At 32.3% G+C, this 17325-nt stretch overlaps 3 protein-coding genes across 3 annotated transcripts; all 3 read right to left on the bottom strand.

Annotated features, from left to right (window-relative positions):
• Nucleotides 1-80: 80 nt before the first annotated feature.
• Nucleotides 81-2353, bottom strand: LOC108858013 (uncharacterized). The gene is made up of 4 exons (XM_018632009.1): nt 1442-2353; nt 421-1206; nt 315-353; nt 81-227 (listed from the first exon to the last, which is right to left on the bottom strand). The coding sequence occupies exons 1-4, from the start codon at nt 2351-2353 to the stop codon at nt 81-83; spliced, it is 1884 nt and encodes a 627-aa protein (XP_018487511.1).
• A 1170-nt stretch (nt 2354-3523) lies between these two features.
• LOC108860235 (aspartic proteinase NANA, chloroplast-like) lies at nt 3524-5726 on the bottom strand. The gene is made up of 2 exons (XM_018634134.2): nt 5101-5726; nt 3524-4454 (listed from the first exon to the last, which is right to left on the bottom strand). The coding sequence occupies exons 1-2, from the start codon at nt 5619-5621 to the stop codon at nt 3635-3637; spliced, it is 1341 nt and encodes a 446-aa protein (XP_018489636.1). The 5' UTR covers nt 5622-5726; the 3' UTR covers nt 3524-3634.
• Nucleotides 5727-12587: 6861 nt separating this feature from the next.
• Nucleotides 12588-14837, bottom strand: LOC108860360 (aspartic proteinase NANA, chloroplast). The gene is made up of 2 exons (XM_018634249.2): nt 14204-14837; nt 12588-13606 (listed from the first exon to the last, which is right to left on the bottom strand). The coding sequence occupies exons 1-2, from the start codon at nt 14707-14709 to the stop codon at nt 12781-12783; spliced, it is 1332 nt and encodes a 443-aa protein (XP_018489751.2). The 5' UTR covers nt 14710-14837; the 3' UTR covers nt 12588-12780.
• Between the last annotated feature and the right edge of the window lie 2488 nt (nt 14838-17325).

The raw sequence follows: 17325 nt of genomic DNA, 5'->3' as shown, positions 1-17325 counted from the left end.
ATATATATACTTAGCGGACGGGAAAGAGATTGGTGAGTGAGAGGAAGTGGAAACGTAAACTGTGATTTGGATTTTGGAGGTTAGAAAATCGTTTGACAGTGTTCGTTTTCTCTTAGAGAAAAGGTATGAAATCGTTTCACATGTCCCTCTATCTGCTCGACCAGGGCTTCAGACTCATCAGAGATTGGGGGCTCTTCCAATAGTGCGGTGGCATTGGCTGAGAAAAGCTGTGCCGTAGAAAATGCACAAAAGTTGACGTGTGAACTTGACAGCAAAATCACGGTTACAACTTAGCGGGGGATGTTTGTTCTTACCTGCTCCGTGTGGGTGTTAGCTTCCACTTGCTGCTCCAACTGTTTCAATATTTATAACAGAGTTAGCGGGCACAAAAAGCTTTTATACTCCAAGTTATGTAGTTACCAGATCCGTAGGTGCAGAGTCGTCTACATGCTCCTCTGTATGCTCCGCCTGGGGGTGTGCGTCATCAACGTCTGGTACTCTTTCAGTCTGTGGGACCGGTGAGGCTTCTGTGGTTGCAGGGAGAGAAACATCCGAGACTAAATTCAGATCACGCAGAACGTCATTGATGCGGGAATCAGCAGCTTCAGATGGGTTGGTGAAATCAAACACGGGTGGTTCTTTGCCGTCTCCAGGGGTAATGTTGCTGGTATTGCCTACAAGACCAGCGCGAGTGGAGAAGGGTTCACCAAGGACATCAATTACGCCTTTTATTATTGCAGCTTGCATATCCTTCAGTTGACGACCGAGAGAATCACCGATCTTCTTATCCAAGTCCTTGAGGCATCGTGACATGGTAGACTGTAGGAGAGCAGCTTGCTGAGATTGACTGGTGGGAGGAACAAGCTTCTCTAACTTGGCATCCAGAGCTTGATATATACGCTTCTCCATTGAGCTAATAATATCGAGGAAATCAGAAGATCCCTCGCCTTCTGAAACCTCCGCAGCGTGATCCTTCTCGTTTTTTTCTTTCGGTTCTTTGTCTTTCAGTTTCTTCTCTGCCCTCAAACGCGAAAGTTCAATGGCGGTAAGACCTCCTTTAAACATTTCCTTCCTGAAAACAAAATCCTCAAGGATCAATCGGACCATGTTGTCAACAGCCAGATCTTCAGACTCATCAACCCATTGGAAATCTAAGCCAGCAGACCATTCTTCGTATGGATCATCGAGAATAGACTTTACTGGCACCTGAAATATACACATCAACACATTAGCAGCTACGAAGAAATTTAACGCGTAAATATTAGCGGTGCGTCCACAAAATGTTTTAGCGGTTATGAAATAATTTAGCGGTGAACCCTTAGTCATAGTTATGTTTATGTCGGGTTGTAAGCGGTGAACATGACATCTTAGATGTTACTGAATAATTTAACAGGCAAATCAAATGGTAGCAGTTAAATAGATTGTTGACGGGCAAATGTACCTGACACTCGGAATCTGCGGTCTTAGCGTGACCGGGTATGAGACAGAACTTAGTGGCCTGCGGTGGTTTGACCTGACCGGCAAGGTTATCATCCGCAGTCATTGTTTCTTCGCATGTGTTGGTCTCGCCGTCGCTTTCTGAATCCACTATGACAAGCCGTTCAGTTTGGGTGACTTCTTCCTTAAGCTGTGGGACCGCAGCAAGAAAAATCAGTTGAATTGCCTCAACATAACCACGTATCGCAACGGAGGGTTTTGATAATGCGATCTCATCTTTCCCTTTAATTGAGGACGCAAGCATAGTATACGAGGCTCTTCCCCAGGGGAAAGCGAGGAAATCGTCTAGATCTCGAATCAACTCCACATGTTCCGGGTTGATGCGGGGAATGTGTGAAGACGCGAAGAGAATAGACGACGTAATCGCAAGACACGCAATTTTGATTCTCAACTCTCTTGTTTTTACGACCTTATTCTCCAACATGTTGATGGCTGTCTCGACAGTGCAGAACTTCAACGAACCAAATAGTTCATTCCAGTACAGCTTCTCTTTCAATGGGTTTTTCGTCGTCTTCTTCACTGGGATCTTCCCGCAGTTCAAGCCGGTGACGATGGCAAACTCTCGGAGGGGCATTCTAATTGGCTTTCCCGCAAACAAAAACCAAAACTCGTACTTTTTGTTGACTTTAAGGACTCTAACGATGACGTGTTGTCCAAAAGCCCCAGAAAACGGAAGGTGGGAATCAATCGCAAGGATCCTCCCGAATGTAGAATTCATAAGAAACTCCAACTCTTCTGGTTCGAGTGCTTTGATAATTGCTCTGGTCGTCTTGATCTTGTGATACGAGTTGATACGGTCACCCACTGGTTCATCGCCCGCAGCGAACATTCTCGGCGGAAGCAAAATCTCTTCCATCTCGCCGATTTTGATATTAGGGTTTTCAGAGGGAAATTAGGGATTTTCTATAGGAGAAGATGAGAGAGAGACGGGATACTGTGTAAAAGAGAAGAGTTCGGTTGGGGGATTAAATGCCAACTTTTGGAAAAATTAAAAGGAAAATAGCACTGTTACACGCTTCTTCGACAGGGAATCTGAACAGGCATGAACCTTCTTATTGTCCAATGGGTGAAAAAGAAAAACCTGACAACTCCTTCCATGCGACGCGCGTCTACTCGCGGATGGATATAGCGGTTTTAGGGGCAAAATTGTCAACACGAAAAAGGATTCAAACTAAAGGTTATGTGGCAAGTTATAAGTATGTTTAGGTACATCCTTGCCAATTTCTGTATTTTTATTTTCTTTTGTGTGAGGTTTTTATTATAATCACATGTATAAGGGTTTTTGATGTATGTGTGGTGTGACAAATTGAATTAGTAATTGATTTTCGTTTGGTTTATTTTATCTTATAAGACAAAAAGGATGTGCATGGGAAAATATAATATCCTCTTGGGTTTTCAAAATATCATCTCTATCCATGATATTTATTTTTATTGTTTTAAATTTAGTATTGGGACTTGAAAGAAGAGTACAATAACCAAAAAATGGTGATTGGTTTTCGTAGAAGCAAATAGAATGATGATGAAGCATGTGATGCTTCTCTGTCACCAATAATGATTGCATCATTTTAGTGGATACCATGATGGGATTGGTCAGTCCTCCACATCCCTATTCTTTCCCAGTTCTACCCTTTCAATTATTTATCAAAGTTCTAACCACAAGGCTCCTCCTTCATTCTCTGTTTTTATGATCATGGATATCATTTTGAATATTTACCCTTATCGTATGTTTTTATGGAAGATGTTGTCTTTAAGTAAGGATGTGACTTTTGGTATAAAACAGAGTACTTTACAAGTTTTGTTAATGTTCCATAAGTGAGAGAGTGAAAAGAAGAAAAAAAACCAAATATGCTTTGAGAAGAGAGCACATGAAACTGAGACAGCGATGCATCAGATTCCTACTTTCCTCAGCACCGTAACACAGAAGCAACACTTCTTTGTCAGAGTCGCTTTGAAGCTAATGACATTACAGGCCCTTTCTGCTCCTCTCTACGGCCCATTCAACAACGTATTATTTACAAGGCCCAAATAAGGAAATGAATGCTATCTAACAAGTTTTGATAGCACTATTTATCTTGTTCACTAACAACTTTTTTAATTCTGTCAAGTAATAAAACACCAAGATAAATGGATATATCTTCTAAAGGCAGGTAGAAGGAGCAAAAGACAAAGTTGAGGCCTCAATATCAAACTCCCACAAATGATTCTGCTGCATTATATTCCCAATGACATTAGTACCCTCATCTCTAGCCATCACAAACCCTAAACACCTGATTCCTGGCGCAGCATTTATCAGGTAGCTTCTACGATAAGGCTCGAAACGAGCACCGCCCATGAAGTGAAACGACAGTTGTGGCAGCTTTTTGTCGTCGAACTTTCTGGTGTAATAACAATACTCTATCGGTAGTCCTTCTGGTTTGATTCTTTTCACACCAACAAGGTGACGCTGTAGCCCTGTAATCACGGCCTTGTACGCGGCCTCGGCTAAGAACGTGAGGCTGCTTCCTGAGTCCAAAATGGTCCCACCACCTTTCTTTATATCCCATACTTGTGGAGGGATGTTGAGCATTTCCTCTCCGATGGAGATTCCAACGATGTTGACGGCGTAGTAGGGAGGAAGGAGATCGATGTCAAGTCGGGTGGTTCGCCTGGCGGGGGACTTGGTGGCAGATGAGGGGGTAGAACCGAAGATGATATAGTTGGAGACGTTTTTGTGTGAGGTATGGTCAACGAGGCAGTATGAGAATTTGCCTCCGAAGGTGTTTATGGCTTTTGAAGTGAAGGAGTAATCGCTCAAGGCTAGACCAAGGATACCGTCTACTTCACGGAAGGCACCACCATCGGAGGAGCTGCTGCAGCCAATGAGGAGGCCACGGACACTAGTAACGCTGCCGTTGGTTAGACCAAGAGTGAATGTCTCCTTAGCGAATACACCTTGTGCTGATGATCCATCAACATATCTGTTAATTATACCAAATCCAAGTAAGAATGCAAAAAAAACATGGATAGATTATTTACTCAGAAGGCAAACCTAACTCACAAGTCACAATAAGTGACATTTATGTATTGTAATGAATAGTAGCACAAGACACATTTAATTTTCACATCTTCTCCTTACATACACTTGCATCTAACTACTTATGTCTCCCTCAAGTTCTCTAGATAGTTGGAGAAAACAGAGACCATGATATTCAAGACCCGGTATAAAAAAATTATGGCTCCTCCTCTGGATACAACCCAATGAAACATTGACATTTATCCTTAAATGTTTTAGAGATTATATGTACAGTACATAGAAGTAGACCTCCATATTAAGGAATTTTTTTATTAAAATCTTTAATAAATAGTTATAACCTCCAAAATCTCTGATTATACTCTGATGATATGGTGACAATAGAGAGAGGTTCCTCTTCTTATCTCACTGATGAGTGATGACCATCATCATCATCATCATCATCATCATTTCCAGTCACTACAGATACCTAATCAGAATGTTATCTTTAAATAAATTCCTTATTAGACTCCTCAACCTAATTACATTTTTGGACTATGGATCAATAATACAATCACCACCAATGAAAGAGAGATTCCTTATATGACATGTACCTGTAATCGTATGCGCATGGAGTTCTAGGGGTAGGGCAAATGGAGAGGGAGAATAATTTCGCCAAATCTTCCGAACAAGTCTTCGTCATGCATCCAACTTTTCTGAAACTGGACGAGTTCTCTGCTCTGAAGACATGACGATTCTCAAGTTTCTCTGGTCCTTCCCCATGGAACCTACAGTTCACCCACGTCAGCTCGCTCCCTGTGTCCACCACCACCCTGAACTTCTTCGCCGGCGTTCCGACCATTATCTCCGAGAAATACTGCGCCGATCCGAAGTCAAAACCTGATCCCAGCGACATTCTCGCTCCACCTTTCCTTGTTTTTATTTTCTGAGAAATGAGGCTGAGACGCTTCTGGTCCATGCCCATAATGTCTTCAATGCGATGGAAAGGTGACGGATTCGGTGAGAGTGTGTCACGGTGCGCCATGTCGAGACGCATCGCCGTTTGTTCTTGAGAATACACGGAGGCTATTAGGAGCATCGTGATGAGACACAAGAGCATTGTCGTTGTCTTCATTTTTTTTTTCGTCCTCTTGTTCTGTTTTTCTCTTTTGCTCCTTCTTTTGGGGTTGTCCGTTTCTAAAACAGAGTATTTATATACGCCTTTCTCTCTCTCTTCTTTTTTAATCAATAAATCTAAAAAATCCTTAATTGATTTGTAGTTTTTAGATTTGTTTTAGTTTAGGAAATGAATAATTCTGATTAGTAGTTTCTGAAATCACCATATTTATCAGGATCTTGGAAATGTGATTTTCCTAAAAAATAGGGATACTAATTTTTGTAGCTACAATAAAAACTAAAAAAACACATCATGTTATTTGGGTTTCATATTAAAAAGACTATTTTTCCAGCGACAGATTATTTTTTACTTATGATTATTATTTTTAAACTAGTTGGTTCGCCCGCACATGCGGGCTTAAATTTTTTACAATTATTTATTAATACAATCACTACTAATTAAAAAATTATAATGATAGATTATTTATGTTTTCTAACAAATTGTTATATATATTTCCATTTGAAAATTCTTCCTAATAATTTTTAAAACATTTCTATATAAATTTATTCATTATTAAAAAATAAATCTTTAAAATCGCTCAATGTTCTCTTTTCAATTATATAGAATTAGAAAATTTACTTAATTAATATTTAGCTATGTGCTTTATGTTTTAAAATTTTTCATTAAAACATATTTGTAAGATAACAACACACTATATATAGGAATTAAATTAATTAATATTTAGCTATGTGTTTTATGTTTGTTTTTGAAATTGTTCACTAAAAGATATTTATAAGATAACAACACAGTATAAGAATTATGTTTTTATTTAAAATATATGTTTAGACTTTGAATAATTCTTATCAGTATGAATTTTAATAAATTATCTAATCAAAATTTTTCCAATTATTTATTAATACAATCACCACTGATTAAAAAGTAATAATGATAAATTATTTATGTTTTTTAGCAAATTATTATATATATATTTCCATTTGAAAATCTTACTTATAATTTTTTAAAAAATTCTTTATAAATTGTATTGATTATTAAAAAATATAACTTTAAAATCACTCAATGTTCTCTTTTCAATTATATAGAATTAAAAATTTTACTTAATTAATATGTAGCTATGTGTTTTATGTATTTTTTTTAATTTTTCATTAAAGATATTTATAAGATAACAACACATTAAATATAGATAACTTAATTAATATTTATCTATCTAGTTTATGTTTTGTTTTTTAAAACTTTTACATTAAAAGATATTTATAAGATAACAACACAGTATATATAGGAATTATGTTTTTATTTAAAATATCTTTTTAAATTTTGAATAATTCTTATCACCATGAATTTTAATCAATTATCTAATCAAAAAATTTAAAACTAGTTTTTATTTTTGTGATTAATTTATATAAATTATACTAATTACTAATTAAAAGACTATCATGATAAATTATTATTTATGTTTTAGTTATTTGTTTTTTTATGTTTAAATTATTATTTAAAGATAATTTTTGGATAACAACACAAAATATATAAAAATTATCTTTTTATTTATAAATATATTTTTAATTATGGATAACTCTTATTATTATTAGTTTTAATCACTTATCTAATAAAAAAACTTAAATTCGTTTTTGATTTGTAAGTAATTTATATAATTTATTCATTAAGGATATTATCGATATTAAACGCTCTAACTTTTAACGTGAGAGCTCCGTTGCGAAAATTTACTTCGCAAATAAAAAAATTTTAAAACTCGTTTTTGTTTTGTGATTAATTTATATAAGTTATACTAATTACTAACTAAAAGACTCATGATAAATTATTATTTATGTTTTAGTTATGTGTTTTTTTTTATTTTTAACTTATTATTTAAAGATAATTTTCGGATAACAACACAATATATATATATATATTATCTTTTTATTTTGTAAATATATTTTAATTATGGATAACTATTATTATATATATAAATTATCTTTTTATTTGTAAATATATTTTAATTATGGATAACTCTTATTATTATTAGTTTTAATCACTTAAATTCGTTTTTGATTTGTAAGTAATTTATATAATTTATTCACGAAGGATAGTATCGATATTAACCGCTCTAACTTTTAACGTGAGAGCTCCGTTGCAAAAATTTACTTCGCAAATAATAGTATAGACATCTATATAATATTATTTATGAATTAATTTTGCTGATTTGTCACTTTTCCATTATTTTAGCTAACTTTTCTCATTTGTCATATTCTTATTAGTTTTTAGATTAAATCATCTATTTATTAATTTAGATAATATAAATATTTTGAACTTTCTAATTAATTTATTAAGTTAAATAATATAAATATTTCGAAATTTATAACTAGAATTATGATTATAATTATTTTAACTTTCACAAGATTCTTATTAGTTTTTAGCTTAAATCATTAATTTATTTATGAAATAATTTTACCGATTTGTCACTTTTTCTATTATTTTAGCTAGTTTTTCTTATTTGTTATATTCTTATTAGTTTTTAGATTAAATCATCAATTTATTAATTTAGGTAATATAAATATTTTGAAATTTCTAATTAATTTATTAAATTAAATAATATAAATATTTTGAAATTTCTAACTAGAATTATGATTATAATTATTTTAACTTTCAAAAGATTTTTTATTAGTTTTTAGATTAAATCATTAATTTATTAATTTAAATAATATAAATATTTCAAAATTTCTAATTGGAATTAGAATAATAATTATTTTAAACAAGTTAGGTATTTTTATATGATTTAAGATCTTTTAAACTCTATAATTTCATTTTTCTCATTCATTCCAAGTTGTCTTGATTATAGTTGATATCTATATTTATATACTTGTGATATTTGTTTTTTCAGTAGGAGTTCTTAGTTTTTCTTCTTTCTTTGAATTTGAAAAACTATGAGCAAACCGGTTCTGTTACATGGAGTTTGAAATTATGAATTAGGTATTCTGAATTACTACAAGAACTATTTCACGTGTATGTTTTATTATTATTTAATCTATAATATAAATATGCTTTGATATTAAGTTTAGAGAGTTTTCTATGTCATCATGAACATGTATTTAATGGTTTAGTTTCTAAAACGGCTAAAATAAATATATTTTTAATGAATAATTAGATTTATCACTATATAATTAACCATAAATTAACTTTAATAATAAAACTATCATTATCTATTTTTCTTTTATTAAAATTAAACTTATGAAATATTAAGATAATTCAATGTATATATTGATCAAGTAAACCAATAAAATATTGTCTTTATCTCAATTAGTTTTTTTTTAAATCTTCTAAATTATTATTGAACTTTAGTTTTTATTTACTTTTTATTTATTTTGTTCTTACTTGGATTTGTGTATTTTAGTGTTTTTGGTAATTTAATACATGTTTCTGGTTTAAAAATACAAAGTAGATTAAGAGTGACCAAAAGTTCACATTCTTACTTTACTTTATTGTGTGGAATATTTGATATGTAATTATATTCTTATGGTCTCATAATTTTAAAATTTTCCTTTGTGTTAACGAGATGTAGACCGAAATAAAAATCGAAAAAACTAAAATGATTAAGAATATAAAGAATAATATTATGATGTTTAAATTGATCAAGTTATTATGACAGTTAAATCATAATACATATATTAATAATTATTAAAACGATTATGCTCATATGTGCGAGCAAAACACTTAGTATTTCTTTATTATCGAAATTCAAAACAATTTTAAAGGTTCCAAACATCTTCAGTAAATTAAAAAGAAAACATTTGAGGCTAACATGTCAAAACTGAGTTTTATTTATGTTCCACCAATCAATAATATCTTGTTATTTCATTTTTTTTTTAAAGAAACAAAATAATAAGAATTTGTCAAATTATATTATGTTTTTAAAATAAATAGGTAAAAGAAATAAAAATATAGTAGTAGTTGCCAAAACCATGTTTTCTATGTATTTTAGGAGGATGTGTTATTGGAACATAAATTTTGGTAGAATTTGATGATTCTAATAGTTGAGAGGATCTTACAACTTAATTATATTTTTTTTTATCAAATATTTTTACATAGATTTTCATTCATTGTGTAGAATTCTATTTTTGATTTTTCAAAAATTTTATGTACCTTCTTAGACCACCCTCAATGGAGATGTTGAAACTCATTTTCAATAGTTAAAATCCTTGCAGTGAGAGTGTTGATAAAATAAGTTAATACTAGATCGTGACCCGCTCGACCGAGCGGGTGTTATTTTTTTTTATCATTATTCATACTAAATGTAATACATGATTGCTATGTGTATTAATTTTAAATTTTGAAAAATAAAAATGTGTTTAAATGTGTTTAAATAAATAATGTGTACTAATGTGATTCCTTTGGCACGCTGCTGCAATCTTTACACCATATAAAACAGAAAAAGAAACAGATTTATAAACCAATAGAATAGAAAAAACTTATAAAAGCTGAAACAAATGCAAGTACAGATTCATCTGAGAGGATGCACTCAAATGTGTCGTCTCCAAAACCGGTGTTTTGTTTCCAACAATGAAGAACTTTAACTGGAATTTTCCAATTGTTTCTTAAAGGTTTCACACCATCTATCATAACTAAAGTGCTAGGTTTCGATATTGTGTTTATTTGGGAGTTTTTGTGAATGTCGTATGGTGAATAAGAAGTCGAATATTTATAGACAAATTTTTGTGAGGTGAAAAAGAATATTTCACATTCAATTAAATCAACCATAATAAATAAAAATATCACAATTTGATCGACTCTTAGATTTTCGCTTGGATAAAATATACTTGGAGAAGGGGATTTTCCATAACTGATTAATTAAACAACTTGGAGAAGAGTTTTTCTATAAAAGAATATTGACTGTATTTTTAAAGGAAAGGAATATCCGATAATCAATTACATTAACCATAATAAATACTAAGAACATCGATTTTATTGTTTCCTAGATTTTAGGTTTGATAGAATAAACTTGGAGAAGAATATTTTCTATAACTGATTTTTAAAACTTGCGATATTATTAAATCTGATATTGTAGGCATGTTAAATCAACTTGGAGAAATGGTTTTGCTATAAAAGATTATTTAGTGTATATTTTAGAATTGAGAGATTCAATTTTTTAAAGGAACAATATGGACCAATCTTAAGATGAATTATATATAATTGCAATATAAACAAACAGATGAATTATATATAATTGCAATGTGGACCAATCTTAAGAAGCTGAATGAGTGTGAGCATGATGGTTTTATTACAAATACTATGTCTAATTTGTATATGATCATGGCAGGGATTATGGTTGCACATTTGAGTTGATTTGATATATTAGTCTAATTTCTATGTATGTGATGATTCATATGTATCTTAGTATTCTTACTATATATATATAACATCTAATTTCAATATGGACAAAAAGATGAATGGTACGTATTTCATAGGAATGGTATCTATATATTATATCTATATATTATATATAATTGCAATATGGACAAACATGTGAATTATGTATAATTGCAATATAATTGTAAGATTTAGTTTCAGAGCAATGGTACGTATTATATTCTTAGTATATAAATCGACATATAATAATGATACGTATTAAATATATATGTAATAATATATGGAAACCGTATATGGTATGTATTATAAATAAGAGATAGTGTTTAATTTAAATATAAGAGGTCCACCTTTAAAATCCACCTAGAAGAAGTTGTAATGTTTCTCTTTTAATAAGATAGATTCTTAGTATATAAATCGACATGTAATAATGGTACGTAATAAATCCATATGTAATAATATATGGAAACCGTATATAGTATGTATTATAAATAAAGGATGATGTTTAATTTAAATATAAGAGGTCCACCTTTAAAATCTACCTAGAAGAAGTTGTAATGTTTCTGTTTTAATAAGATAGATATGCGGCATCAAAATCCGTTGCAAAGTTTCGACAGTTAAACTTTTTTATTGTGGCCCAACGCTTCCACATATCGTGTTGTGTTTGGCTATGCATATTTTTTTATATTTTATTCTCACCTAATATTCAAACGCATTTACTATATACTCCCTCTGTTCCTGAAAATAAGATTTTCTAGATAATTCACGCATATTAAGAAAATAATTAATGTTTTCAATTAAACTTTTTATTTATATTTATTATACATTTTTAAATAAATATGAACCAATAATATTTAATCAATTCAATTGCTTTCAATTAATGTGTCTTAAAAGAATCTAAAAGTATCTTAAAAGAATCTAAAAGTACCTTAAAAATATAGAAAGTCTATTATTATGGAACAAAACTAAAGTCTAAAAAATCATATTTTCAGGAACGGAGGTAGTAATAAAACTTAAAAAAATTATATTAAAAATGTCATTTTCAGTATAATCAACTAGAAAAAATATATTCTTTATTTTAGTTCGTTTATTAATATTGATTTTTTGTATTATTTAAAATGTAAATAAGTATATAATTCAAAATAATAATTATTAAAAGGTTATGTTATTTTTAGTTTTTAAGTTTATTATTAATATGTAGTTATTATGTTATAAAAATATGAATTAAAAGTTGTAGGATAGAATGTTAAATTTTTTAAACTAAACCATTGTAGAAATTTAGAATGAAGTGGATGTTGAATCAATTAGGTGCCAAAAAGAGATGATGTAGAATGTTAAAATAGGGATATGAGGATGTTGAAAATGGGGAGGATGCTGAAACATTTGTACAGGGTCGAGTACTAATAAAGAATATGTCAATGATGGCATTTATTTTGTTATTCATCTCATATAGTTTTGTAGCTTTTGTTTATTTATTAACAAATATATATTATGCTATTAATGCATGGTTGATTAGTAGTTTATGCTCTATCAAGTTTATATAGTTTTGTAGTTTTTTTTTGTTTTAGAGTCATACATGTAAAATACAGAAAGTAGAAATTGTGTTTATGATGTGAAAGTTGGGATTTGTATTATTTATATATATTTACATTACGTTTTTAAAAAAGGAAAAAACATATATATTTACATTTCGAAAAAGAAGAAAATGATCTTAACCACTGAAAATGCCTTAGCAAGTTTTGATAACACTATTTATTCTTTCACTAACAATTTTTTAATATTGTCAGGTAAAATAAATGGATATCTAAAGGCAGGTAGAAGGAGAAAAAGACAAGGTCTCGGCCTGAAGATCAAACTCCCACAAATGCTTCTGCTGCATTATATTCCCGATGATATTGGGAGCCTGAGCTCCGGCCGGCACAACCCCTATACACCTGATTCCTGTAGCAGCAGTAGCTATTAGGTAGCTTCCACGATGAGGCGCGAAACGAGCACCGCCCTTGAAATGAAACGACAGCTGCGGCAGCTTGCTATCGTCGTACTTGCTGGTATCATAACAATACTCCATCGGTAGTCCTTCTACTTTGACTCTTTTCGCACCAGCAAGGTGACGCTCTAGCTCTGACACAACCACCTTGTACGCTACATCAGCCAAGAACGTGAGGCTGCTTCCTGAGTCCAAGATGGTCCCACCCCTTTTTGTTACGTCCCACACTACGGGAGGGATGTTGAGCATGGTATCTCCGAGGGAGATTCCGACGATGTCGATGGTGTAGAAGGGAGGAAGGATATTGAGACCAAGCGGAGCGGTTCGTTTCGCGTGGGCTTTGGTGGCGGCAGACGAGGGGGCATAACCGAAGATGAGATAGTTGGAGATGTTTTTGTTGGCGGTATGGTCAACGAGGCAGTATGAGAATTTGGGTCCGAAGATGTTAGCGGCTTTTCCAGTGAAGGAGTAATCGCTAAAGGCTAGACCCATAACACCGTCCGCTACACGGAGGCCGTCGCCCTTTGTGGAGCTGCTGCAGCCAATGAGTAGGCCAGGGACACTAGTAACTTTGCCGTTGGTGAGACCAAGAGTGAATGTCTCCTTAGCGAATACACCTAGTGCTATTGACCCATCTGCGTATCTGTTACACACGATCCAAATTAGTATTAGTAAGAATTGCATAAACATGAAATATTTGCATTAGGTTTAGATATACAGTAAGTCAATAAGAGAGGCTAGAGTTTTATCTATTACTCAAAAGGCAAACCTAACTCACAAGTCACAATAAGTGACATTTATGTATTGTAATGAATAGTAGCAAGACACATTTAATTTTCACATTTTATCCCTTTTTGCATCTAAATCTATGTCTCCTTCAAGTTCTCTAGATAGTTGGAGAAAAACAGAGAGAAGGATGTGGTAACAATAGAGAGAGATCCCTCTTCTTCTCACGTTCATGACCATCATCACCATCATTTCCTTTTTGGCATATAACCACTACACATTTAACCATATTATTATACTAATTATCTCCTGATTAGACTCTACCTAATTACATTTTGAGTACGGATCTACCACCACGAAATGAATCACACACAGTACCTCTTTGGTATATAAGTAATTACAAATAAGCTAATCATCAGATTGTTATCCTTAACTAAACTCTACCTAATCACATTTTGACTATGGATCAAGAATGCACCACCAATGAAAGAGAAATTATCAATGTGACATGTACCTGTAATCATAAGAGCATGGAGTTTGAGGGGTAGGGCAAACGGCGAGGGAGAAGAGGTTCCTCAAATCAACCATACAAGTCTTTGTCATGCATCCAAATGTTTTAAAACTGGAAGACTCCTCTGCTTTAAAGACTTCACGATTCTCTTTTCCTTTCCCATTGAACCTACAGTTCACCCATGTCAGCTCGCTCCCCGTGTCCACCACCACCCTGAACTTCTTCGCCGGCGTCCCGACCATAATCTCCGCGAAATACTGCGCAGCTCCGAACTCGAAACCTGATCCCAGAGACATTCTCGCTCCACTTTTAGTTGCTTTTACTTTCTGAGAAATGAGGCTGTGACGCCTCTTGTCCTCGCCGAAAATGTCTTCAATGCGATGGTAAGGTGTATGTATCGGCGAGAGTGTGTCACGGTGCATCATGTCGAGACGCATCACCGTGTCGGAATATGCGGAGGCTATTAGGAGCATCGTGATGAGACACAAGAGCATTGTCATCGTCTTCATTTTCGTCTTCTTGTTCTGTCTTTTTTTTTGCTCCTTTTTGGGGCTGTCCGTTTCTAAAACAGAGTATTTATATCCATTGACCCAACTCGTCTTTCTCTCTCTCCTTTCTCAAATCTCTAAAGCCTTAAATGTTTTGTAGTTTTTAGAATTGTGATAATTCAGGAAATATATAATTATTATTAGATTTAGTTTCGGAAATCACCATATTATCAAGATTTTGTAAATGTGGTTTTCCTGAAAATTAGGGTGACTGATTTTTATAGCTAGATTATAGATTTTTTTTAACACGCCATGTTATATGGGATTCTTATTTAAAAAGTACTCCTATTTTTGTTTTTCGTCGAGAGAGTTTATTTAGTATATCGAATGAAAAAAATAGAAATCTCTATTATAGAGGAAGAAATAGAGATCTCCATTATAGAGGAAGAAATAGAAATTTCTATTATAGAAGAAGAAATAGAAGTGAGTTGGAGTAATTTTATCTATAAATACTATTATAGAAGTGAAAATACCAATGAGTTGAAAATGCTCTTAACAAGTTAATATTTTTTTAGAAACCAAAGATAGGGTGAAAACAAATATCGCATTAACAGTCAATTGAATCAATAACTTCCAGGAACAATAAAATTTGCAGAATTATTTCGTAAATGTATTTACGTACGTTTGACCAAATTCGCATTTTTCCTTTTTGACAATACTTAAATTCGTTGACTCGTATATCTTTGGATGACACTAAAATATTAGTATAACAATCAAATTCATTTACAATTCCATTAGTAAAAAAAAGCAATCAATTTAAAATTATTCCAGTCACAGATTTGTGCAGCCATAAACTCAAAAGTTTTGACATATTCTCTCTATATATAACTTGTTAACTCGATCGGTGATTGGATTTTGTGAATGTACATGTGTCCTTATATATGGGCTACTAAATGTTATTTGAGCTTTAAAAGCAACAAAAAAATAAGAAAAAAAAATCTAAGTGGTTTTACATCGTTTTTTTTGCTTAATAATTAAAGACTTTGAAACAAAAGTAGACTGTCCAATTAGCTATATGGTGATTATTTTTTGGGAAACTTGGAGTCATGTTCATAGTAGAAAAAAAATTAAAGGAATACACATAACAACAACATGGCTACAATATTCTGTATATTTTATATAATATTACATTTCTTACTTTTAAGTATACTCGCATGTTCTCAGCCATTTGATCTTCTTCTTTCTTTTTGTTTTCTTCAGCTATTTTTTTTTGTTTTTTTTGTTCTTCTTCCCTCTCAATCTTATTTGATATATATCTTTTAGATCAAATATAATTCAAATGAATGATAATTTAAATAAAAATGTACATATTTTTTTACATATGCCACAACTTAATTTTTTTCATACAGATTTTTTAAAAAATGTCGGACGAAAGTTATACTATAATATATTTGACTCGTATTAAAGTAGAATAGTATATCATTACTTTGAACATATATATAAAACAATGGTTTACTAATATATTTGGAATACTAATCTATTTATCAAAATAGTATAGTTCCTCCCTATTTCTTCCTCCTATGTTCCCCCCCCCCCCCCTTCTTTCTCCTTCTCCTCCTCCTCCTCCTCCCCATATCCTCCTCCCCTTACTCTCCCCTCTCCCTCCTCCTCCTCCTCCTCCGCCCCTCTCCCTCGCCCTCCCCTCTTCGTCCTCCTTTTCCTTTTTAAATAATATAGAACATATTAGATTTTCTATACTATTTACATAATAAACATAGTATAGTATAATAGGTTTTGCATGATGTATGAAATACACGTGCACGCACTCTAGGGAGAATAAAATCAAGACTGTGTGTAGGGTTTAGGGTTTAGAGTTTGGGTTTAGGATTTAGGTAACTCCGTTAGGATCTACGGTTTGGGTTAAGAGTTTGGATTTATGGTTTAGGGTTTGGGTTTAGGATCTACGGTTTGGGTTTAAAGTTTAGAATTTGGATTTAGGGGTTGGGTTTAGGGTCTACGGTTTAAGTTAAAAGTTTAGACCTTCAAGGTTAGGGTTTAGATAGCTCTATTATGGACGATGGTTTGGTTTTACAATTTGGGTTTAAGGTTTGGGTTAAAAGTTTACGGTTTGGGTTTAGGATTTTGGAGCTTGGGTTTAGTGAGGTTTAGGGTTTAGGTAGCTCTATTTGGATCTATGGTTTGGGTTAAAAATTTGTGTTTAAGATTTAGAGTTTGGATTTAGGGTTTAGGTAGCTCCATTATGGTTTACGGTTTGGGTTTAGAATTTGGGTTTAGGGTTTGGGTTTAGGATATACGGTAGGATTTAAGGGGAGACAATTCCTCTCATGCCCCTATATCTCATTTCTTAATCTCTATTAGACAGTTTTTTCTTTTAATTTTATATGTCAAACGGAGAAAATAAAATAAAACTGGAAATGTGAATATTTTTTATTTGATTTATAGAATTTGATAAAAATATTTCAAAAATAAAAAAAACTGTTTTTTCATATTTTCACGAAAATCATCAAAATATGGTTAAAAACAATTTTAAAATATTTTTTTCCAAATTTGAAAGGTATAAATGTTAAATACTTGCCCATGGGTTCACTAATCCATTAGGGGGGTAGGGGTTAGGAT

Source organism: Raphanus sativus, chromosome 5 (genome assembly GCF_000801105.2).
Source record: "Raphanus sativus cultivar WK10039 chromosome 5, ASM80110v3, whole genome shotgun sequence".
In the NCBI taxonomy this organism is placed as follows: domain Eukaryota; kingdom Viridiplantae; phylum Streptophyta; class Magnoliopsida; order Brassicales; family Brassicaceae; genus Raphanus; species Raphanus sativus.
This window is presented reverse-complemented; position numbering and strand designations above follow the sequence as displayed.

Excerpts from the sequence above, each read along its gene's own strand:
- LOC108858013 (XM_018632009.1), bottom strand. The coding sequence starts at position 2,353 with ATGGAAGAGATTTTGCTTCCGCCGAGAATGTTCGCTGCGGGCGATGAA. Across the intron at positions 1,207-1,441 it reads CCGCAGATTCCGAGTGTCAG|GTGCCAGTAAAGTCTATTCT; the intron begins GTACATTTGCCC and ends TGTATATTTCAG. Across the intron at positions 354-420 it reads ACTCTGCACCTACGGATCTG|TTGGAGCAGCAAGTGGAAGC; the intron begins GTAACTACATAA and ends ATATTGAAACAG.
- LOC108860235 (XM_018634134.2), bottom strand. The coding sequence starts at position 5,621 with ATGAAGACAACGACAATGCTCTTGTGTCTCATCACGATGCTCCTAATA. Across the intron at positions 4,455-5,100 it reads CCATGCGCATACGATTACAG|ATATGTTGATGGATCATCAG; the intron begins GTACATGTCATA and ends TATAATTAACAG.
- LOC108860360 (XM_018634249.2), bottom strand. The coding sequence starts at position 14,709 with ATGAAGACGATGACAATGCTCTTGTGTCTCATCACGATGCTCCTAATA. Across the intron at positions 13,607-14,203 it reads CCATGCTCTTATGATTACAG|ATACGCAGATGGGTCAATAG; the intron begins GTACATGTCACA and ends CGTGTGTAACAG.